Source organism: Micrasema longulum, unplaced genomic scaffold (assembly GCF_059751315.1).
Source record: "Micrasema longulum isolate JH-2025_06_02 unplaced genomic scaffold, ASM5975131v1 h1tg000147l, whole genome shotgun sequence".
In the NCBI taxonomy this organism is placed as follows: Eukaryota; Metazoa; Arthropoda; class Insecta; order Trichoptera; family Brachycentridae; genus Micrasema; species Micrasema longulum.
Window position 1 is genome coordinate 1,111,945 of NW_028277353.1, and position 26,200 is coordinate 1,138,144.

Here is a 26,200-nt window from a genome sequence, read left to right on the forward strand (position 1 = left end):
TTAATTGTACACATTATTATAAATCTCACCTGCATAGGGGTGTAGTCGTGCCAATTCTGGGGTGAGGCCATTATCAATGTCCTCCGAACAAGGAGAAATATCTAGTTTTAAGACTCCGGTGATGTTCTTTAATTTTTTCATAACTGAAGAGGGCCTTTTTAACTCTGGGAGAAATTTGTACAAATCTTCATCTCGCAGTTTATCACTTTCCTATAATCATGATACAAATGAAAATGGGAAAAACTCAAAATTGAGATTCAGTTATTAAGTTGCAGAAACCTGAGTTCGTTAATACATAATTTAGTTAAATATTATTTCATTCTTCAAAAGATTTCCATACTTAATTGTCTCCAGACATTACTAAAACTAAACATGCTGTATTATATAAAAACAGAACAGAACAGAAACTCAGAACAGGTGTTTACTATACCTATTGAGGCTAGACAGTGTATATGTTTGTTTATAATTTAATTTTAAGTAATTGTATTTACTTAATTATACCAATTTATAAAAAGTTTATTATTTATGGATTTACATTGTAATAATTAATGTAAAACAGTAAAATCATTAACAAAATATGTGTGTCTTAAGAACCGCTACAAATTGTAATATGCTCATTTACAGCGGGCCTAGTGTGCCAATACGAGAACTGATCACAAAAAATAAACAAATCATCGGAAATAATCACTGATTTTTTTTTCAGTTTACTGACATATTACATTGATTCTGGTCTAATAAATGGCCCATGATGTAATCATTTAAGTTGTCAAAAATACAAATTACACAATAAAATATTTTTAAAATGTACATACATATATATATTTGCACAACAGGGGTTGCTATTCTGAACCACTCTCGTGGCACGAGAAAACAGTTTTTCTCGTGCCTCGATAATACGGCCACGAGAGCATTTGGAATACCAGCCCAGGTGAATAAATATAATAGCACAGAACACTAGAAAAAAATTGCATTTCAATTATTGTGATCTAAAAGCGCTGAAACTCAACAGGCTAGTGATATTGTGTTTGAGCGTTAATATTTTTAATGTAATATTTTTTATTAAAAAAAATAATTAAAGGATATTACTCTTAACTAAAAACAATGTGAACATGAAAATCTAACAAATAATAAAAATAAACTAAGGTTACCATTTTGTAAAAAGGCAAAATCACAGAATTTGTTGAGGTACCGACCTGTACATATATATGTATGTGAAAATACCAGTAGAAATAAGAGAAAAAAATAACATAATTTTATTTAAATCTAGGTTGAAAAAATATATGTATAGCAAATAAATTAGTTCTTAAAAAGTGTTTGTGTATAATTCAGGGATATTGATAGTTAATAATCTATATGTAGTTTATTGATAATTAGATCTAAGTAAATATTAGGACATATAATTTTATTTATACATTTGAAGCACTTTGTGGTTATTAATTATAATTGAAATTTTAATTTTTTGTTATAACCACCTATTTTCTAATTTTTACTGATCGCATTCAAAGCTACACAAGTTTCCTTATCAAGATATCATCATAATTTCCTTTCCCCACATGGTGCATCCATCATAGTGTATCTTGACCATTTTTCTTGTAACATGAAGGCAATATGATCAGTCTCACGCTTCAGGTGCCAGTCCAGGGACTATAAAATATTTTAGTGAAAAACATCTTATAAAATAAATATTTCATGTCAACATGTTGGGAATCGAACACGAGACCTCTTGCATGATAGGCAAACGCGCTTACCACTACACCACAAGGCCGACCTTAATAATTAGTAAATTATATCTAGATAAGGAAGCTAGTGTAGCTCCTAAACGGGTCGGTAAGAAAAAAAAAGTTTATGAATTTTAATAATAGTATTAGGACATTCATAAAATTACGTATGTATGTACTAGTTAAAGAATAAATAAATAATAAAATTTATGTATTTATTTTTTATTACAAACAATGGTATTTTATGTGTAATCATTTAGAAAATTAATAATGTCTGTTAAAATGTCTGACCTGTTTGAAGAAGTTTGACACGGTGATGGTGATGGGCTTGAAGGTGCTGAGGCTGTGGGAGAGGTCTTCGTGGCCCTTGTCTTGGTGGTGCGCCTGCAGGGCCCTTCTCTCCAGGGACCCCCTCCGGCACAGGGAGCCCCCTGCCCCTGCTCCCGCACGCCGCAGCTGCTCCAGGCTGCCAGTGGATGTCTTGCGGTCTGGAAATACACAGAAGCGAGGAATTAAAACAAGTCATGGAAGCCGCAAATTGTTTTTCGTTTGTTGTTTGAGGGCATGTATTAATGGACTTATTATTTATTGTTAAAAATTGATTAGGTTAATTTATTTTCAATTGCAATTTCATTAACCATGATTTTAATTGAATTTAACTCTACTGCTTTCATTGCCTCTTTCACTGTGAATTTGGGCAAATTATATGGAGGGCTTATTTTGGATATTGTCATTCTTCTTCACGACCAAATTTCAACTACATTAACAGTAGCAAAAACTGTTTATTTACTTGTATGATGTAATAATAAAAATCCACTACTATTAGATTATTACAATTATTTTGAAGGATAACCTAACTCTCGAAGCCGAAGCTGTATGAAGATACATGTCACCAAATGATTAATTCCATAATCATGAAATTAACACTGCTAATTTCAATATTATGGCCTACTTTATTTAATATTTCCTATCTGTATAGGAGTTTTGTGTCATTGTTTATATACAGAAAACTAGAATATGGTAACAGTACACATATAAATAGAGACATTTACCCAAGCGACAACCACAACCATAATAAAAGATATTCTAATAGGGATCTGATACTAAGTGAAGGGGTCAACACTGTTCTGGCATCGAGACAACACTATTACTTAGGCAAAAAGGTTCATAACCTTTTGCCAGAATCGTGGAAAGACGGGAGTGTCGTAAAGTTGCGGTAGGTGTTGACCTCGCTCTTTCATGACATTGGTCATAGGGAGTCAGAAAAGTTGATGCATGCCACGGATTGCAGATTCTTACTGGATGTCAAAAATAAAATATGAAAATAAGAAATAATTAAAAAATATATATTAATAGATGGCTACTGGTATGGTAAATTGTCTATGTTTTTATGAATGTATGTATGTGTGTGTGTATATGTGTGTATATATATATATACGTATCTGTGTATGTATATGTATCAAAATGTGTATACGAATAAGTTTATATTTTATTTGTCTGTGCTCTCTATTAATTTGTTAACTATTATTATATATTAGAATGTAATTGCCTAGCTTGGAACGGGGTTTGTACCCTTGTTAGCTGGGCAAAGTGAACGTAAAATTGTGTTTTGATAAAATGTGTAAATAAATAAAGTACTGACATGAGTATTTAATTGATCACAAATTGACAAAACTGCAGTGAGGGGTATAATAAAAGCTTTTAGATTACATAATTTGTTATTTTTGCGGTTTGATTGTAAAGAAATATACATTTTTTGATAAATAAGTTGAAAAAAATTCATAGTGAATATGCGAAACTGAAGAAAGATACCAGTTTTTATGATAAGTTTCAGGAAAGGTGTGGGCACTTTTAAGTAAAAGACTTACAGATCAGAGGTTCAAACTCCGCTCTACCATATTTTAATTCCCATTTCCTATAAGTGGGTTATTTACAATTTTACATATAGATTTGAAAATATCAGTGTTTATATTTAAATTTCCACATTACATAAAACTTGGTAAAAGTCACTACACATAATATGAGAGGCATAAAAATAATAAGGAAGCTAAATACCTAGACTGTTGCTTTGTGATGTGGAAGTTATGGAATCTCTCTCAGAGCCAGTAGAAAGTTCCCTCTCCAGGCTGTTGGATCCACTGATAACTCCCATCAGGTATATGGCGGTCCAAGCAAAGGGCATTCGGTACTTCCCAAGACGTTCACAAGCCGCTATTGCACCTGCTTTCACCTTATCCCTATTCTGAAAAAATAATACATATTTAGGTTCTCTGAATTCAACATCGAAATTTTTGTCATCTTAAATTAAAAAAAATAATTATATCTATGTAAAATAGACGATAAATGCGGTCTTTACAGATTTACCTAAAATCCTAAATAGCAGGATATGTGTAAGATTATAAAATGAGTATTTATTTGTAACTAAATGGACTGAACGAGTTAGTGGTGGAAGAGAGAAGATTTTCGAAGATGCAGAATTGGAGGCATTATTTGATGGACCGAGTGAAAAAATTACAGGCGAATATTTTCAAACACAATAAAGCATTTGAGCAGAGCATTGAAAGATAAACGGCGGCCTCCGTGGTGTAGTGGTCAAGATGCTTGACTCACGCACGGAAAGTTCCGAGTTCGATTTCCGGTGAGAACACAAAAATTAGAATGTGATTTTTCTCAAGCCTGGGTGTTCTGTGATGGTATTCACCACTGTAATTGGGCCTCCTGGCCTGTTGTGGTGTAAAAATAAAATAATAATAAATAATACAACGAGAGACTTGATAAAGTGATTTTGCAGCATAACAATGCTCGACCCCATGTTGCGAATGTGGTCAAGGCATACTTGGAAACATTGAAATAGGAAGTCCTACCCCACCCGCCATATTCTCCAGACGTTGCTCCCTCTGAATATCACTTGTTTTGATCAATGACACGCGGCCTGGCTGACCAGCACTTCTGGTCGTATGGAGAAGTAAAATAATTAGATCGATTCATGGATCGCTTCAAGAGATGATCAATTTTATCAATGTGGGATTCGTACGTTATCTGAAAGATGGGAGAAAGTAGTGGCCAGCGATGGATAATATTTTGAATCATAAATGTATAATCAGTTTTTACAATATGGCCTCGAATTTCGGAAAAAAAACGGCTGAATGAAAGTCTTACAATTAATACAATCATTAAAAAAGTTTGCTGTATTTGCAAATGAAATGCCTCAAAAATATTTTTTGTCTTGAACTAATAATGTAGAATTAAAACAGATTTATTTTTGTATATAATATCCAATAAACATAATTATAGAATTTTACTAATTGACCACAAACTCCATAAACACTTACCTTATCTTCCTTTATATAGGGCTCTACACACTCGGTAATGTCTCCCTGTAGCACCTTCTCAAGCCTAATGACCAGGAACAGGTCAGCGGTGGGATGCGTGATATCGAATACGGCACTTCGACTCAGGGTGGATACATCGCATTTAGGAATATGAGAAGCAAGCATCAGCTTAATAGACTCTGAATTCATGTCAAAGTAAAAGTTTTCTGAAACTTTCTTTTTCTCTTTTGCATCATACAGAGCCATTGAGGCAAATATTGGTTCCACTTCAAGGTCCAGTCTAGAATATTAAAGAAAAAAGCAACATAAAGCAACAGCAATGCAGCAATTAATTTGAGATTTTATATTCAAAACACAATTAATTACAAATAAAATATTGATATAAACAATATCCGAAGTGAGTGAAGAAGAGGCAATTTGAGTGAAGGATTTACTGAGGCATCTAAAGCACATTTTCAAGCCAGATTCACCGCTGCATCCTCATAGGAGGCTGCTGTGCCATAATCGGACTTCAATGAAATGGAATCTCCTTATACCCAATAGTCTCCTCGAGCAATTACTCTCAGAAGTTTGGTGTTTTGAGTTCAAGTGAGGTGCCAGGATTCACAATCCACAGAGGAGTATTGGCATTACACAAGAGTTGAAAAATCAGCATTTCTTAATATAGACTTGAGTTCCAGATAGCACCATCCTCAGTTATGTACTCAAATAATGTTTTATACCCAAATTTAATATTTACAAACATTATATGGATATTTGTGAACTTCTGCATCTTCTGCCAATAATAGAGAGAGTGAACATGGTCAGGACAGGATTTGCTGTACATTATTTGGGTCTTTTTAACTACAAACCCGTAGCCATTTTTTACTGAATCATATTTTATTTCAACAAATTTTAATGAGATGAAAGTGACCTAATTTAAATCCTAAATAAAGGAAACAAAAACTACTATGGATTTACAATATTTTGAGTTTGTCCAAAAGTTTGTAGACAAAGACTGGATTTTGCTTCCTAGGGAGTAACTAAGAACAACATATTTACTCATTAACCAGCCAATGACAAGTCATAAGCCGTGTAAACACCGGGACTTCCAAATTTCCTTTTCTAAAATGTAATATTTCTTCAAATAACTACCTCAGTTGCAAGCACTTGACGAGGATTCGATGTCCCACGAACTCGCTGGGCGCCTCGGCCTGCGCCCTCCTTTCCACGCAGTCCTCGTCGTCCACGTAGGCGGCGTAGAGGCCGAGCAGCCCGCCCTTGCGGCCGTCCATGCGCCGTGCCGCATTGAGCTGGTCTAGCTGCTCCGGGGCGCGGCGTTCCAGCAGGTCGGGCAGCAGCGGGTCGGAAGACGAGCTGCGCAGGTCCAGGCTAGCCCAGGAGCCCCGTGGGGTGAGGGTGTCGTTGCCAGAGGAGGCGGAGGAGACAGACGACACGGACTGCCGCCCACTCGACGGTTGGGAGTAACCCTGGAAGTATAATAAAATTTATGGATGATGTTTAAAGAACGGTAAAACAGATATTTATGATTCAGTTTAGTGCCACATAGTGGCATTTGATTAAATAAATTTTAACAAAATCATTGTTCATTCCACTAACTACATATCGCACATCCGATAAAACAGTATCATAACTAAAAAAAAAAACTGATTTGAAGAAGTATGTAAATATATATTTTTTTTAAACTATCATACGTTAATTTTTTTAACATTATTTTGGCTTTACGATTTACCCCCTTGGTGCTGTATGACACGCTTACACTAGCATTTATTTGAACGGAGCCGTTTTCAAACAGTGGCATTTTCTTTTCAAAAAAGTCACAGCATTTTTTAAAGGCAAATCTAAATATATAGAACATATTGGCATTGCTTTAACAGTTCGAATTTCAGAGTGTCAATCTCAGCTTTCAATTTCGGCACCCGTTGAGTACCGGAGCTGAGATTTGCGCTTCAAAATCTTCAAGCAGATTTGCCTTATTTTCCTTGTTATTGTGGACTTTGGGGTCTAAAATGGATTTTTCATACTAATTTTTGAATAAAGAAATTAATATCAGTCGTCAAAAAACATTGTTGGCATTGCCAACAACAGTGCCGAAAACCGCATTCAATGGATCGCGATTCATAAGGTTTGGTGATTTTCAATTTTGAGAAATGAAAGTGTTTGTTTCAGAAAGATATTGTTTTTTGACTGTTTGATTACTGCATCGCGACTTTGAAACGGTTAAGAACCATTGATCTAGGAGTACACACAAGCAAGTGTAATGCAAATAGAGAAAAAAAAAATTATGGATAGCGTTAGACGCAAAAATAAATAATAATACTTTGTCCATTTTTGTTTTTGAATCTTATCCTTATGGATAATATACACTATACACTAACACTAACTATATACACTAACTTGTAATGTTAGTTCTTCACTCGGGGTAGACACAAGTTGTGGGTCGATGTCAACTTCATAATCTTGTCGGGGAATACTCTGCATCAGAGCATGTCTCTCATTTAGTCGCTCGCGGGATAGACTTGATCCTGAGAAGTTACGGTAGTGGTAGTCAACCGCTATCCAATCTGAAGTGTGGCAACGAACACACTCTCGGACATGCAGCGGAACATCACACCTGAAAATTTAAACACGTACGAATACTCAATTTTGTTAAAAACTAATTGAAAAGTACAAATTAGTAAAATGGCTTGCAAATTTTAATGAATTCTCTTAAAATTTTGATTGATTAATAACGACATATAAAAAAAATTAATACACATTACAGCAATACAATGCAAAATGGTCATCTACAAAAAGGAATCGATACTCTACATATTAATCAATGCATGTTTCAACAAAAATTAGTCTTGATTTAACACGGAAAATTCCGAGCTAGTCAGGAACATATTCATAATTTGCACCTTAGTACAATAATGTAAAATATAAATGAATAAATACATATCAATAACATTTGACAGGACTTACAGATCTTCTTCAGGCATAACATGCTTGACTGTCCTAATCCTACGGGGCACAATGTTAACTTCGAGGTCGTGCGGAGGGTAGCAAAGGGGGTCCCTGTCCGTCACGAGGCGGGTCGACAGCTCCTCCCAGTCGGGGGGCTCCACCATATCACTGAGAGACATCTGATTGAGGAAACAAAACATATTAACAAGAGATTACTCAATTTAAAAAACCAACACACAGAATTATTTTATTTTGCATTTACTAGTTTAGGGTCGATCATCATTATGTACATTTATTTTATTTTGACACTTTTTTCAAAGTAACTTCTTAGTGAAAATATTAGTTAAGCATCTAATTTCTAATCTGATAATTTTGATGGTATATAATCATCATTCCCTCATCTGCACCTAATGGTGCATAAAGCCCCGCATTGCTGCTACATTATTAGTGTATTTTGATAATCAGTCTCACGCTTAAGGTGCTAATTTATTCAGGTATTATAAAATATATCAGTGTAGAGGATCGTTCAAATCTGTATTTTATTAATCAAAAAATTTTGTTTTGTTTTCTAAGAAAGACGAATAAGCTAAGGCTGACTTTGATTTTAAAGCTAGTTATTTTTTTATGTAAATGCTATTTCATAATAATAAAAAACAGCTAAACTACATAATTTAAAAAATATATACATAGATAAATAATTAAATTAAAACTCGATATTTCTTACTGCGAAAACAAATTACTCCGTAAACAACAGTTGTTTTGCACAAGATTAGCACTTTACTTAAGATAATACTCCGTTGCATACAAAAAGAAAACAATAGTAAATTATAAAAATCAATAGCGAATACTTACTGAAGAAGAACAGCCGGATATACTGCCAGATTTTGTCTGGAAGGATATCGTTCGCCGTACTTCTGCCCCGTGAGAGCTACAAGGAAAACAACAAATTACACAAGAAAGTTTAGTATTAGGAAGAAGATAAAACATCCGTAATCAGCCATACCATTAACAATCAAACGTGGAAATAATATATCATGCTTTTCGTATACGACATACATACATAAACATTCTTCATTGACTCCCGCATTGCAGGTTTGATGAACCTGGGCGAGGCAGTAAAACTTTATACTTTACCTTGAAAGCTTTTGAGAAAAAGATTTTTGCGCGGCCAACATTTTAAAGTTACTTTAAATATATATTTAGCACAAAGAACATCGCGAATACGCAATAAAACCGTATAAAACTACCGACAAATTAATCAGACATTTTCGCACATGAGTAATGTCAAAGAATTGTTTACTAGAATGAAGCTAGCTACAAATTGGGCAAATTGTTTACAACTTAGTTTAAACGTTTTTATCATAGATGGCAGCACTAAAATCGGCTGCATTTCGTATGCTAATTCGATGATATCTTGTTAGAATCTTGTTAGTTTTCGTACCATAATTCCCCGGTTTCTAGGTGGATTCCCATGAGCATAAAGAAATACATTAAAAGCAGGATATTAATTTATAATTTATTTATATTTAATTTATAAAAAAGTTTTTACATGTAGGTACCTTCACAAAACATTTTAAATAATATTTTTGTCAACACCTTATTTGAAGTCAAACATAATAATATATTATAAACATACAAATATACATATAAGCATAGAATTATAATTATATGCATAAAAGTATCATCATCTTCTTTATTCACTAATGGCACACAAGACACTGAATTGGTAATCTGAACGCAGCATATCTCAATTAGGAAAGACGATAACTTTTACGCTTCAGATGCTATTCTAGGGATCATAAAATATTTCTGGGTAAAAACAATCCAAACATAATAATAATCATGAGCATAATCAGGCCGTGTTGGTCCACTGCAGGACATAGGCCTCCCCCTGTCTTCTCCGCTTCTCCAATTTCTGCGCCGGTCTCATCCATTGTCTACCGGCAAAGGCGGCAAACCTAATATCCCGACCAACTTATGAGTGGGCATCCTTGGGGCCCCGTATTTCTCGGTCTCCATTAGAAAACGCGCTTTGTCCATATATCATCAGACATTCGATCGACATGGCCTGCCCATTTGCACTTCAATCAACCAGTCCTTTGGTTGATTGGTTGAATAAATAATAATAATAATGATTAAAATCAGGGACATTAAAATATGTAGGATATAGTACCATTTTTATAAGTTTTCGGCCTGCGTGGTTTATTATTTTTACTATGGGATGGGGGGGTCATGATTAGTTGTCGATAAATTTATCGATTATGCCAACTTGAATATAAAAAATGCTAGTCTTCTCAAATTAATTCAGTACCTACCTACTTATATGAACAAATCCATTAAATGCAATTTACAATGTTTGCTTAGGTAGGCATAATTTACTAGGTACTGTAAAGATAATATTTATATTATGTGAATTTATTACATTTATTATTACATATGACGATGATAATCTTATTTAAAAACGGCCGAAAATTAAACATCGTGCGGGTAATGAACTGTATCTCAAGAAACTAAACTAGGGCACTGGTTCATTTAGTAACATTTTTCTGCTAAAAACAATTTTGTACCTATTCTCTAATTATTGTATAATTATTATTGGTGCCGTTGTTATAAATTCATTAATCACCTTTTATTTCACCAGTTGTTGGTGCTTTACCTACTTCTCATTCACATGTTTTTTAACTTTCTTAAAGTAGGTGAGTAAATAAAGAAAAACATTACCTAACACATGCAATATGTTGTTATGTACGTCTGAGGGATTATTTTTTTATGCCAGCTGTGTTAAATATTCTAAAATAAAATTCATGTTTAGCATATTTTCCCAGGACAGGACATTTGGAGAGGCGAAATGATGGCAGGTGGACACGCAGAATAATTAAGTGGAGACCATGGGTAAACAAAAAAGGTGTTGGAAGGCTACAAAATGATGGGTCGACCACATTGACCACATCGACCACATGGGCCAGATCAACCACCTCTAACCTGGTAGATTATACCCAGGTTATTGTCAAAGCACTTGAGGATGGTCAGCAGATTGACGTTCGTTGACAAAGTAGATCATAAAATTCTCATATATTAATTACATGCCTTGGGAATAAAAGATCCATTACTCTCATTTTTTAAATCGTATCTTAGTAAGATTTTGTTTCCTACTAGTAGTAGGAAACAAAATGTTCAGATAAATAACTATTTATCAACCAGTGTTGATGTTACATCTGGTGTACCTCAGGGTGCTCATTTGGCACCCTTGTTTTTAAATTGGTTTATTTGATGTTTCTAAATCATTCTCTTACTCTCGCTTTTGGCTCTTCGCAGACGACAACAAAATTCTCAAAATAGTCCAAACTTTACAAGACTGTTTTCTTCTTCAATCAGACATTAATTCCTTTAACCAATGGTGTAAAGTCAATAAATTAGAACTAAATATTAAAAAATGCAAAATAATGTCATTTCATAGAACAAAACAACTGATTTCCTTCGAGTACCTATTAGAAAACTCCAAAATTGATGTAGTTAAGTCCATCAGAGATTTAAGGTTGTTTTGGACTATAAACAGTAAATAAATCACTGAAATTACTTGGCTTCGTTAACAGAATATCCTCTGATTTTACTAATGTCCGTACAATCAAAACTCTTTATTGCTCAACTGCTCGCCCTTTTCTAGAATATGCCTCCGTGGTCTGGTCTCCATTCTATGTCAATCGCATAAATCACATTTAATCAGTCCAACACCGATTGCTCCGAAAAGCAGCGTGGATGCTTGGACTAGAGAGAGGTAGTTATTCTTATGCTGATATAGTCAATGTTAAATATTTCTAGTCTACAAAAACGTAGAACTAATATTGACTCCATATTTATGTTCGGCATATTAAATGGTATAATCGATGTTCCATCATTACTGGTACAAGTTAAATTCAATATTCCGACTCGTAGGTTGGGAAATAATGAAGTACTGTTCATCGATCATATAACAAACTATGGCCCTAATTCTCCAATGACCCGTCTTTGTTGTATTGTTAACTCAAGAGAAGATCTGGACTTTTTTGGTAAAAGATTTAAAAGAGCACTAAATAAATAGTCCAGATTTTGTCTTGATGTCCCTTATGTTTGTCGATGTTTCTTTTCTTTTTAAAATGTTTTAAACCATTCTTTCATTGAAATATTTAAACCTTATAAATTGTATACATGGACAATGTCCGTTAATAAATAAATAAATAAACTGCATCGATGGCCTGTAGAACATGGATGATAAAAATGCGGGTGATAGGAAAGAAGCAGTGGAAAAAACGAGGTCAAAAAAGAAGACGAAAAATATATTCTTCCTTCTCCTTGGGAATGAAGAATACAATTCTGTGTGCGAAATAGAACCAGAATTCAGGACGAGTGTTTATGACTCAATGGCTACCCTCAGAGAAAAATCCTAGTTGCTCGTTGGCGCACTAACCTACCTTGCTTGAGTTCCCGGGCTCGATTTTTCGTAAGGTCGAAATAAAATAATTACTTTCAAGATTATTTTATATTCCAATATTCTGGACTGATGTCTGAAGCGCAAAACTTAACACCTTACTTCTATGTTACCGATAATGGAGATACTCTGAATTTGGTTTACCGATGCAGTATCCTATGCGATATTAGATGTGGATGGTGATGAAAGTTGAAAAATGCACGAAGGTACTTAAACAGTTTGTGCAAAAACTAGGTACCTACTTATAATGTAGGTTAATTTTGCACCACGCTAGATTTGATAGGTATTATCAATAATATTTCATCTTTCTTCATGCTTTATTTCGTCTGTTCATAACATCTTAAGAAATAATATACACATCTCATTTTTAATTGATTTGTAAAAACATTTAATATTATTATTTTATTATTTCTAAACGAGTAGCTTAAAGCTGATATTTACATTCATTTCAATACAGAGAGAAAACATTTTTGAGGGAAAACATTCATCCGGCTGAACCAAATCACCTTCTAGGTAACGCCTGAAAATAACTTTCCAATTTTTATACTTCTTCTTTTACCAGGTAGTAATTCAACAATGTTTGAGTATGTCCAAATGCTTGCAGACTGGCTGGATTTCCTCCCTTGGGAGTTATTCATATTTAAATTTATGCCTAGACTTCCATATTCGCTTCTCAAAAATGTTTTCCCCCTCTGTTGAAATAAATTTAAAAATGAATAACTCCCTAGGGAGGAAATCCAGCCAGTCTGCAAGCATATGGACATACTCAAACATTGTTAAAGCTGATATGCTTAAATCTATTTAAACGAAAGTTAGTTGTTGGCGCACTTTAAAACTTTTCCGAGACAAATCTAGTTCATTTTTGAACCCACTGAGACTACATATTGAGATCAGCTCTTGTGGCAGCTTATTCCAACCATCAACAACCCTTTTGCTCAGGAAATGCTTCCGTGGATTTAGATTGAATCTCGTTTTTTCCAGCCTGAGACTGTGGCCTCGAAGACGAGCATCTTGTTTAAGCTTGAACATAGAATCCAAATTTGGGCAGCTATAGTGACTGTTGAGTATCTTGTGTGTCTCTATCAGGTCACCCCTTTCTCGCCGTTCCTGCAGCGTTGTGGGACCGAGAGTGCTTTAGGGTCGGCGATAATTTTTTAACTCGTCTTTGGACTCTTTCCAACAAGTTGATATCCTTAGTAAAATAGTGACTCCATTATTATTATTATTATTATAGATAACTTATATAGCGCCATTTTCGTAATATAATACCTCAAGGGCGATTTACATAGTGATTCTATACATAGATAAACTTAATTGAAGCTTTTAAATTTGTAATTCAATTAAAACAATTTATTTTGTTATCACATGCTACGGATTTATTAAAATGATTTAGAGAACAAGTGGGTTTTAAGTTTTTTCCGAAACATCACTTCACTTTCACAGCCTCGCACCTCTGCTGGGAGAGCATTCCATACAATAGGGCCTGCGACCGCAAATGCGCGTTCACTAAATTTAGTGCGCTGTTTACGTAGAAGTGTAAAAACTTTTCCTCTCGCCGTAGACGTAGCTGATCTAATCATGAGACGCCTGTCAGCTAGTTCATCTGGAATGCAAAGTTCCCTTAGATATTCCGGAGCAGAGTTGTGCAGTGATTTATACATAATAAAGTTTGTATTCGACCCTCTGTGAAAAACGTAGCCAGTGCAATTCCTGAAACCCGTATTTGAAAGTAGGTCTGTTATAGGTTTTGTATATTTTTAGTAACATATTCGGTGTTATATAATATGAGAAGGCTTTTTTATAAAGTAGATACTTTAATTGGATTTTTTTGTTATATTTAAAATGTGACATTCCCATTTTAAATCATCTGTTATTGTTATTCCAATTTATTTCATTTCTTCTGGTAACACATCATAAGAACTAGTAATAGTTCTACATTATCTCTGATCATAAGTACAATTTCAAACCATTGGCATTGTACAATAAGTTTGAGACTCTTTTTTCTCCTTATTGGTAAACTTACGTATTTTTATCTCTATTTAGCCATGAATTATTTTACGGATGAAAACTGAAACGGTATATTTTATTTGTTGCTTTACTGTAAGAAAGCCAGCACTTCAGCACTCCTCAATCCCGAGTACCGGCTAATTTAAAATATGCCATCAACGGATCCAGGACGGCGCGGAGGAAGTCTGCAGGTATATTGAGGCATCCGCAGCATGTGTCTAAGCCAGTGCCGCGATTATGAACGCTATCTTCATCTGTACATATCAAAATGGTACACTTAACAGAAGTTACAGAAGTACTATCTCTGTCTACCTCGGTATGTTCTACCGACTTGTCATCTCGACGTCATATGATCGAATCCAACCAATGAATGACCCCGAAAATTTAGTCCGCGTTCCTTACTTCATTAAAATTTAAAATAGTTCTCATTTATATTTTAAATAGGCTTCTGTGATAAAAAAGTGCCCACTTCAAAGCGTTGAACATGATTTTTATATGAAATTTACCAATTACCAAGACGCTATACTTAACGATCGTCTGTATTTATCTACAGAGCGATTACAAAGCCAGCTCATTTGACGTCTCGAAACGTACACCAAGGAAGATAGTAAAATAGATGGAAAAATTAATAATTAAAGTTATTTGTTAGAGTGGCCACATTTAACACCTAGACGCTTTTATATGTTATTAGGGCAGAATCTAGCCATACATCTAGGCGTTCATTGTTCGTTTTCAAAACTGACAGTTATGTCAGAATCCAATTCGACTTCAAAGTTTACTTATTTCTCTCGCATATTTTTAATAGGCTTTTAAGAAAAAAGTGCCAATCTCAGAAAGATTAAAATTTTAAGAAAATCGTAATTAACGGAAAAATTGATCGGTGGAACAAATTTACTGTCACTTTTAATGCATAGATATGCGTATCGAGAGGTACTAGACCCGTCAGTACAAACCGATGTACTTACATCAAAACTTGATGGTGGGGGGATCAGGAGTGTATCTTCGTAATCGCTAGGGAAAAATTATCTTCAACTATATCGTCATGGTAAAGGTATGACGTCCTTAGCTTACCATCATGAGAAGGATGTGGCCGACACTATCAAAAAATTAAGTAATACTAATTCTCTCGGACCAGATTTTATTCCGACATTCTTCCTAAAAGGTTGTGTGGAACTGATCAAAAAACCCCTCTGTTTTTTGTATAATCTTTCTTTTAATACGGGGGTCTTCCCAGAAACATGGAAGACGTCAAAAGTAACACCTATACATAAAAGTGGATCTAAGTCATCAGTAGAAAATTACAGACCTGTAGCTGTTCTTTCTGCACCAGCGAAGGTATTTGAAATTATCATATGTAGAATCGTCACTTCCCGAGTAGAGCCATTTATTATTGATGAACAACATGGGTTCAGGAAAGGCCGCTCGGTTGAAACCAATCTAATGGTTTTTACAAACTACGTCACGGAAGCTCTGGATGCAGGACATCAGGTAGACTGTTCATATAATGACTTCGCCAAGGCCTTTAATACTGTCGACCATGATGTCTTATTAAATAAGCTGTATGAGATCGGTTTCTCGGATGGTATGTTAAAATTAATGGCGAGCTACCTCCAATACAGAAACCAATACGTCTCCTACGGTCTATTCGCGTCAGAGTGTTTCCATACTTTCTCGGGTGTCCCGCAAGGCTCTAACCTGGGTCCATTGTTGTTCTCAATTTTCATTAATAATATTAAAAATGTAATTTTGAACTCGCGTTTTCTGTTGTTTGCGGATGACTTAAAACTGTTTTTAAAGGTGACAACTTCTGACGATTTTCGTCTTCTCCAAGCGGATATATCTAATATATCTGAATGGGGAAGGCGAAACAAACTTGGGTTTAATGTTTCCAAGTGTTCGGTCACGTCCTTCACTAGGGCCCAAAAAACTCTTTTTTTTCGCTACAAAATGAATGACCAGAATCTGATACGAACATCGAATGTTAAGGATCTGGGCGTTAGATTTGTAAGCACTCTGACATTTCATGAACACATAGAGACAATCAGTGGTGATGCATTGAAGATGTTAGGATTTGTTCTGCGTACTGCCAGGGTTTTCGAAAATACCCGCGTACTGAGAACTCTTTACAACTCCTTGGTGCGAAGTAGACTTGAGAGTGGCTCGATGATTTGGGGGCCACATGAACTGAAGTACTCTCTTATGATAGAGAAAATCCAAAAGAAGTTTCTGAGATATCTCTACATGAGAGAGTGCGGGTATTATCCTTGGCTCTACCCGACCGAGTTTCTCCAGGGTATGCTTGGCTACAACAGTTTAGAGACTAGAAGGAATGTGTATTTGACCACACATTTTTATCGATTGTTGCGCGGTATGATCAGTAATTCTGAAATTATGATGAGCATTGGTTTGTATGTTCCTGATAATTACCTAAGACAGCGTCAGCATAGATTGTTTCATATTCCGATATTCAGGACCAACCTGCCTATGGTTATGCCTGTTGGAAGAGCTACCGCTATGTTGAACAACATCGCTCTGGATATTGATCTGTTCCATGTATCCGAAGGGGTTTTCCGGAGCAGGATTCTTCGACTCCTTTGACATGAGTCTCTTTCGTGTATTTTTTTTTTCCTTTTTTATAATATGTACGTATTGAATATATTTTTGTAATGTATATGTTATATTTAAAATAAATAAATTGAATTGAATTGAAATCATAATCGCGGCCCAGGTACACCGCTGCACTCAAGACGCTCGTTATAGGAAGCTGCTGAGTCTATTCTCAAACTTCAATGTTGGTTATAAAATCAAACCACTGCATACATAATATTCTCCTCAAGCACTTTCTCTCGAAACTCGGAAGTATATTGTTAAAGGTTTTGGTAAGGTGCCAAGATTTGAATCCATATACGAGTACATGCATTACACAAGAGCTAAACAATATTATGAGATTTATGACTCAGATCTCTACAAATTGAATACGATACAATGTCGTTGCAGAGAAGTTCTCATAATGTAAGATAATGTTTGTCAAATGTAGGCGTTGAATCAAATGCTTACAACTTACAAGAAAGCATCGACTCTAACTGCGCCAGCATTTGAGTAAAGTTGTAGGTCTTCCTTACCACCGTTCACAGAATGTGACTGGAGATTAGCGTGTTGGTAAAACGTGCTCAGTCGAGAGCACGGGCTCTTCGCCTGTTTAATTTCAGCACACAATTTTCACGACCGCCGGCTCACTGATTTTAATACGGTTTCCAAACATTTTGTTAGCACAATAAGGAAAATCAATCCGTGTTCAATTTCATATTTGTAAATAAATATTTGTAAATATAGATATATACTCGTATAAGGCAAGAATATAAATATGTAATATTGATATGGATATTTATATATGTGTATACATATGTTCATATATATGTACGTGAATATATGTGTATATATGTGTGTATGGATATGTATGTGTGCATGTGCGGGTATAGATATACATATGGATAAATATATGGATATAGATATAAATATAGATATGTAAAAAAATAATGCTATTTTTAAAAAAGGCTTTGTGCCTATTAATTAGTTTAAAGTTTAGGTAATCCGGTTTTGTATTTATTTTTTATCTTATAATTGCGATATAATAAACTTTTTTTTTTCATGTTTCTAAATATTATTCGAAAACATAAATTACATGTATTTTTTTTTCGCTCCTTATATTTAAGTTTAGTAATTATTATTATACAACTACAAGACCGTAGTACCGTTTTTATATGTTTCCATGTAAAGGATCTTTACCGACAAGCCATATTAATTGGCTCGGTGAGTCCTGTAAAAAAATAATAAAAATGTAATATTGCATGTAAATAATAAATAAATGAAAAATAAAATAAAAAAAACATTTTTCTTGACACATGAACTCTTTTAAAACAATAAATTAAGAGATAAGGTACAGTAATAACAAAAACAGTAAAAAAATACAACTTTGAACAAAAATACTTGTTAAATAATACAAATACGTATTTATTGAATCAATATTTTGCCGTAAAGCGTTTCATATTTTTGGCATATTAAATTTATTTTAGTGATTTTCATCACCATCATCATTCCTTTTCCGCAAGTAATGGTGCATAGGGCAATGCATTGGTACACCAATCGCATCGTATCTTGATTAGTTTTGTTACTTGAAGGTAAGGTGATAAGTCTTACGCTTCAGGTACCAGTTTAGGGACAATGACATATTATAATGTAAAAACGCCCTTTTAAATAATACTTCATATCAAACATGTCGGGAATCGAACCCGATACCTCTTGCACGGTATCCAAATGCGCTGACCATTACACTACGAGGCCGACAAATTAGTTATTTTACACGAACTAAATACATAGTTTTGTGAATGATTAATTATAGAAAATCTTAAGATAAGTGCTTCAAATATCCTTCGATTTATACAGGCCTATTAGATTAATTTGTTAGAATAAAAAAGTTTACAATCTATCATTTTTAATCCTATTTCAACGCATTTCGTACAATGTTAATATTTCAACGAAATAGATTTCTCTGGTATACATAATATCTGTCAATGCTAAGTGAAACCTGTTTTAATGCAGACATTGTTTTATGCAGTAGTAAATGATTTACCAAATAAGACCAATAATAATGCAAACCGACAGCTTGTGAATAGTAAATTAATAACATGCTTTCTTACAATTTTTTTTTATAAGAGAAATACTAGAATTATTATTATTTACTCAAATATTAAAATTTTCAGACCATTTCCTAAAAGTCGTAAATAACTTGTGCTGGAAAAATGGGAATCTAATTGTGGAAGACTGGGATTGGAACCTGGGACCTTTGGTCCGTGAGTCCACAATACTACCACGGGACCACAACCCGGTTCATATAAACATATTATCATATGCAAGCAATTTCTTACAATGCTGCCTCCCCAATTTTAACTGTCCGGACCTGTGCAGCGTCCCAGCGGGCGCGGGCGGTCTCCTCTGGTGGCGCACGTCTCTCTCTAGCGGCCGCTCGGTAGGAACTCTCCCTTTCTTGCTAAGACCTACCCTTATAACACAAACAATGACCCTTACGGTTATTGCATCTGGACGCCGCGGTTTTCAAAACATACTACCGTTTTATCAAATTATCAATATGACATATTAATTTATCCTAATTCAAATACAATTTTGCAATACCTATGATCATTATTGATAAGTCTATCACATATTTTAATTCTTTACTAACACCTATAACGAACTACTCATTAAAAAGGTTACTAAAATTCACAAGTCCACCGGACTCCAGTACTTAAAATATAAATGATGAAAAAATGTAACATCAGAACATAATTACAAATACTCAAAAACATTCAGGGAAGACATTGTCATGTAAAAATATATTGCGTCAAATTAGTTTATTCGTGGTTTATGGAATATTATGATATCTTGCTCCATATTGGCAACAAAATATCCCTTCAAAACAATACACTGTGCCTGAAATAGGAATGCTGTTCTATGATTGGTCTGCTTTGTTCAATCACGTTTAACCCAATTCCTGCCAAAGATCACATCCGAGACCGTAGGTGTTGTCCGCTTACGTAAAAGGATACCTCCACGTATAAGCGTACGAAAGAATGAGCCAGCTATATCTTTCCAGTACATCCCGACTTTAGACCATTTCAATCCTGGCTACCGAAGGGCATGGTGATCATCTGGCGACAATCGTAAAGAAGATTTATGGTCTCCAGACAATGTCCAGGACACCGACCCATATAAAGGAATTTGCACAAATTGTCATTTTTTCCAAAATGCCTTCGGATAGCAAGACACAGTTATTCAGAAATAATCGTCATTTGAAATGGAAATCAATTATCACTCTTATGTGATCTTTTAATTTACGTATTGCTGTATTTTGGCAGCAGCACCGATAGCTATTTTTTTTTACAAATTCATCAAGTTTTAAAATTTTGCAAACGTCAGGCACCATATTAAACATTTTGGAACTTCTAGACCTGTGCAGAATCTAGAATACTTAAAAATGTTAAGTGAACAATAGAATGTAAGTGATAAAAATAATACTTATTTTATGTTTCGTGTGGGCATTTGTAATTAGTTAAGGGTTTGGATAATTAAGTACTGTCGATAGTCTATGTTAATTAGTGATTTGGCCATGTTCATTCAATATTAAGATATTCAAACCACAAAAGGTATCATGGACACAAAATAACAGCTTTGTTTCAAGGGCTGTAATTTACTTTGATTCTTTTGATTTGCCGAACATTTAAAAACCTAGCCATTTTAAATAGTTCGTAACAATTTATTACAAGAATAAGTAATTAACCCTGAATCAGGTTCTGCCTTAATTGACAATTTTAAGGACGTTGAATCATATTATGTTGAAAGTAAACAAAAAGTCAAGTCAAACGCTACTCGTCAGTACAGTATACATTTATAATTTTATTTATTATATACAAGTACTCGTAATGTCAACATTAAAAATATTTTTTTAAAGTCAAGATTACATACTGCACATTGTTGCTGTTTCCGTAAATTAAAAAAAATCGTTATTTAACAAAAGCAAAAAAAAATAAAATTTTCGAATTAAAAGTATGGAAAGAGGCATTTCTTAGTGGTAAGTCCTAGAATTTTTAACTAGCTGGATCAGGCGACAAAGTAGTTGGAATCTTTTTATAAATGTGAAATGATGCCAAATTAAGCATACGAAAATATTAAATTTCTATTGAAATATAATACATATGTTTGTATTTTTATTTATGTTATTTTACAATACGCCCAAGGTGCGTGTAAACGCACTTGTTTTATTCTTATTTTTGTAAAAAAATATTACAGGTAAGTACGTGTATAAATGCATATGTGTGTTTATGCATTACAAGTGCCTCGAGTCAACACTGATTTTCTAGCGAATCGGGGCAAGTTCAAAGGCATGAGCATGAGTTGGGTCACTATAGGGTGTGTCCTTGCATTTGATAAATTATTTATTTATTATAAAATACTTACGTACATGGATTATTATAATTTTTTTAGATTTTAATGAACCTAAATATGAAAAATGAATATTTGTAGTCTAAACTTGGTGGAAATTTCTGGATCTATAAAACAAATTATTTAAAAACTTTCTTATTCTTATTTGTTAGAGTAAAAATAACTCACGAACGAATGCATGAACTTTCTAAATATAATAACAGATTAAGAAACTTGTATGACATATAAAATGTACGGGTATTACTTAAGTTAAAATATTATGTCGTTGTTTTCTTTTTATTATTTTACCTACACACGTTTGGAGTGAAATATATAACCGTGTTCGGCATTATCTGTTATAGGAATTAGCAAGTTGCACGCGACATTGTCGCTGCCACCCCTAATCCTCCAATAGGGGAGTGCAGTCGAGCTTTAGGGGTAGAACTAGAGCCTTCCTAAGGAAATAATTTCACCGAGTTAGCATTATTGTTGTGACTACAGCGCTGAAAACAACTTCCCCCTGAAAATAAAACTCGGGAAGTTACTTCAAAAACAATTCGTGAACCTGAAATTTGGTCGCGTGTGGACAATAAATATTATTTTGGTGCACATGTCATTGATAAATATATCGAAAATAGTTTTTAAACATACACCGAATAAACCTTGTGGAATCGACTTGATCAATTTGTTATTGTCAGTTTCATTTATTATCTGTGGAGAAATAATTTTTTGGTGCATGAAATATTTTGATATGTTGCTGTATGACGTAAGTACGAACTGTTATTTTATTTGTTTGATAAGTTGCGTACCTACGTAACGGTTGTCTCGTCTTATAAAATATATTTAATATTATTCTGCCTATTCACCGAAAATGAAATAAACATTTTTTTATTTATTTATTTTATTGACTGTTTTCTACAAAGCATACGTTTGTTACAAAAATAATATTTTGGGACTCATTTAATCTTGTATTTTAAAGACGTGTACATGAATTCATATTTTATTTTGAAAATTGATTTTATGTTTTCATAAAAAAAAACATGCATCGTGCTAAATAAAATCTATAGATGCGCATAAACATGAAATAATTAACAAAAAATAACAAAATACTTAAATTTTATAACAATAAAAAATACTTCAAAACTTCTAGGTATCTATAAAATACCGCTATTCTTGAATAATAAAAAATATATTTTTTTATGTTTCAATAGTTATCAAAATAATTGGTGCATAACTCACTGCATTATATTGCATAATACTCTCTTAGAAAATTGCATAATCTGAAGTGCATCTCGATCAGCTGTTACCAAGACGATAAGTCCTATGCATTAGATGACAGTCCGGGGAGTAACTTTAATTTTTTAATAGTCAAATACTAAGTTTATTCTATAAAAAAAAACCTTTGTATCCTAGTGATTTACGCAAAAAATGTTGCTGGGCCATTTGAAGTTTGTCATAAAATAGCCTAGATACAAATAGCAGCAGGCAGAGCAGAATTCGAAGCTCGAACCTCTCATGTCTATTAAAATAAACATTTAATGTCGGCAAGGCGACGAATTGAACCGCGGATCTTAAGCGTAAGTGACAGGTAAATGCGCGTACCACGACATTTACATTTAAAAAATAAAAAAATAAATTGAAAACAACAATTTTCAAAAAATCCTTGTGACACATTTTATACCTATGCGAGGTATGCTGAGTATGACTAACCAACTTGCACGCTATGAGGGTTAGCTCCGTTGACCGCAATGCTGTAGAAAAACCTACCATCCGATAAATAGGTGTCAAGGAAATACTTCGCAAAATGCCGTATCTTCCCGTTCGCGTAATTTTATAACTATTCAAAAAACAATTTTAAAAACTTCTAGTTTTGCAAATATTAAAAAAAATGCTGTGTGGTAAATAAACAAGATTCAAAAGTTTATTATTAATTGAGAAACATTGAGTATCAATCAAACTTTTTGGTTTAGTTTGTCGCAAGAGGCAAAATTAGCACATGTGCCTCAATTATGAACGCTATCTTCATCTGTATATATCGAGACGGTATACTTAACTTCTGTACCATCTGTATCTTACCTTGGTATGTTGTACATACTTTTTTTTTTTTTTTATACGCTGCCACTCGTTTCTACCTACTTTTCATATCGACATCATATGATCGAAACAAGCCAATGGAACGGCCGCAAACAATTAGTCCGCGTTCCTTACATTGACATTTAAAATAGTTCTCATTTATATTTTAAATAAGCTTCTGTAATAAAAAGTGCTCACTTCAAAGCAATTATAGACTCCAATAAATCCCAATTCAAGAAAAAAATGCTCGCTTGAACATGAATTTTGCATACTTTTTGAAATCACCTAGACGGTACACTTAACGATCGTTTGTATGTATTTACCGATCTGTACCGATCGACTACAAAGCCGGCTGGCTCCTATATAACGTCTCGATACATACACTCGTAAAAATAGTAAAACAGATGGAAAAAATATAATAACTAAATTATTTATTTAGAGTGGTAACTTTTTGACCCATATAATCTGTGTCTGACGCCTAGATACTCTTATTTGTTGATAGGAGAGAACCTAGCGACATTATTTCCATATTTAAGCGTTCGTTTTCTTAAGTAACAGTTATGTCGGAATTTAATTCGACTTCAAAACATACTTATTTCTCTCTCGTATTTTTAATGTTCTTTTAAGAAAAAAAGTGCCAACCTCAAAACGATTCATTTTTTTAATAAATCATAATTAAAGGAAAAATTGCTTTATGGAAAAAAAATTGACACTTTTAATGCGTAGATAATCGTATCGAGGGGTTCTAGACTCGTCGGTATAAAATGATGTACTTACATCAAAACTTGATGGTGGGGGTATCGATACTATACCTTTGTAGTCGGTCGGGAGACTTTTGTCTTCAACTATGACGTCATACTGAAGCTATGTCATTTTAGAGCGTAGATATGTGTACCGTAACGTACGCTTCCCCTTGATTCATATTGATGTACCTACCCAAAACTCAAAGGTGGGAGGGGGGGGGGGGGGGTTGGTAGTATATCTTTATAATCGCTAGAGGGAATTTTTCCTCAACTATACCGTCAAGGTTAAGGTATGACGTCTTTATCTTCCCATCATAATCGAGGCCGTGGACTCTGATGAATGGGAGCGAAGTATGGGCTTGCAAAAACAGGGATGAAAGTAGGCTGAACGCTGTCGAAATCGATCTCTTAGGCGAATGTATGGTAAAACTATGTACGATTGATGCACAAATGTCGGGATCCATACATTATGTAAAGCTAAGATAAGCATTATCGACAACATCAAGAAAGGAGCTCTGCGTTGGTTTGGACATGTAGAGCGAATGGGCAGCGAAAGAACGTCTAAAAATATTTACGATGCGAATTTTGATGGATGCAGAAACAGAGGAAGACCGAGAAAGACATGGCATGACCAAATCCAACAAATACTTGAAGATGAACATGTCAAAAGTCTGAATAATCGGTGCACGTGGATGAGAAGATGTATGAATGTAGAGGGAGCGAGATCTGTATTCAAAGATAGAGTTATGTGGTGTTCTATCCTCTTTGCTTACCATTACAGGGAAACGGCGTGATGGTTTGTTTTGGTTTTGTTTGGTTTAGTTTGACCTAATTTTTTGGCTGACCAATGAGCGAAAGTAGGCATCTTCAAGACTGATAAATTTTGTATGATACTTTAAGCTTAAATGTGTTTTTTTATGATTCATAGGAGATAAGGTTAGATACGTAAATGAAATTAGGGACACCCATTGGAAAGTGTTTGGTCTATTACAAAAATGGGAAGATGTTTATCAAGAAGCATTAGCAAAAAAATAGCAATTTTCGTAAAAAAAAATGCTTTAAAAAATGTTTTTTAAACATTTTTTTTATAAAACTTACGCAATTTATTTTCATGTAATTTTAACATCAGCATGTTAAATTTTCCTTTTAATAATTTTGTGAAATATGTGGGTTATTTCTATTGTGGTCGAACGGGTGTTTATGATTGGTTTACTGATTTGTAAATTATGACGAAATGGGTAACTATTTTTTTTTCGTTCATCTTGCAAAAACTGCATTACGCAATCATTTTAAAATACGTTTTGCTACCATTAAAATCCATAAAAATATATTTTAATGCTCTGACAAATGAGAAATTCATAATAGGAAATAACTTTACAGTGCACTTTAGTGATTTTCATCGACCTTGGTAAATGAGTTCATGTTTGTCACAGGAGGCAAAATTGACCGTTCACAATGGAGTCCTATTGTACAAAAGCGAAATATGGAATAGGAAAAACAAGGATGAAAGTAGGTGGACTGCTGCCGAAATGCGTTCTCTCAGGCGATTGTGTGGTCAAACTATGCATGGTAGGTGCATATTATCGACAACATCAGTCACGGTTAATTATAGTAAGCTTGAACTATGCTGGATCTCCTCTCTAGGGAGTTATTTAGATCTAAATTCGCAACGTTGATGCAAAAAGTTTAGTGTACGAAATCTAATATAGATCAAAATACTTGACCGCAACGAGTAAAGCACGTACAAAGGCGCGCGTCTTTATGCGCTATTTTTGTTCGGCCAGCCCTCCGGGCGCAAAAAAGGAGAGCGCGCGTTAACGCGCTTATGGCACGTAACAGCTAATTGTACGCAAAACTGTATTTTAAAAGACAAATAATAAAATACGTCACAAATGTCCATGCTCTTATTTTATTAATAAATAAATAAACATAGCAGTTTTG

At 34.1% G+C, this 26,200-nt stretch overlaps 1 protein-coding gene across 3 annotated transcripts in view; it reads right to left on the bottom strand.

Annotated features, from left to right (window-relative positions):
* Positions 1 to 9,302, bottom strand: part of Zir (dedicator of cytokinesis) — a 28,170-nt gene extending 18,868 nt beyond the window's left edge. For all 3 annotated transcript variants that reach the window (XM_088242643.1, XM_088242642.1, XM_088242644.1), the window contains exons 1-9: positions 9,131 to 9,302; positions 8,849 to 8,924; positions 8,015 to 8,175; positions 7,448 to 7,664; positions 6,185 to 6,519; positions 5,051 to 5,330; positions 3,774 to 3,960; positions 2,010 to 2,206; positions 30 to 210 (exon numbers count right to left, since the gene is read on the bottom strand). In XM_088242643.1, coding sequence (XP_088098769.1) covers positions 30 to 210; positions 2,010 to 2,206; positions 3,774 to 3,960; positions 5,051 to 5,330; positions 6,185 to 6,519; positions 7,448 to 7,664; positions 8,015 to 8,175; positions 8,849 to 8,924; positions 9,131 to 9,171 — 1,675 coding nt within the window. In that variant the 5' untranslated portion in view covers positions 9,172 to 9,302. The remainder of the gene's footprint in view (positions 1 to 29; positions 211 to 2,009; positions 2,207 to 3,773; positions 3,961 to 5,050; positions 5,331 to 6,184; positions 6,520 to 7,447; positions 7,665 to 8,014; positions 8,176 to 8,848; positions 8,925 to 9,130) is intronic.
* Positions 9,303 to 26,200: the final 16,898 nt, after the last annotated feature.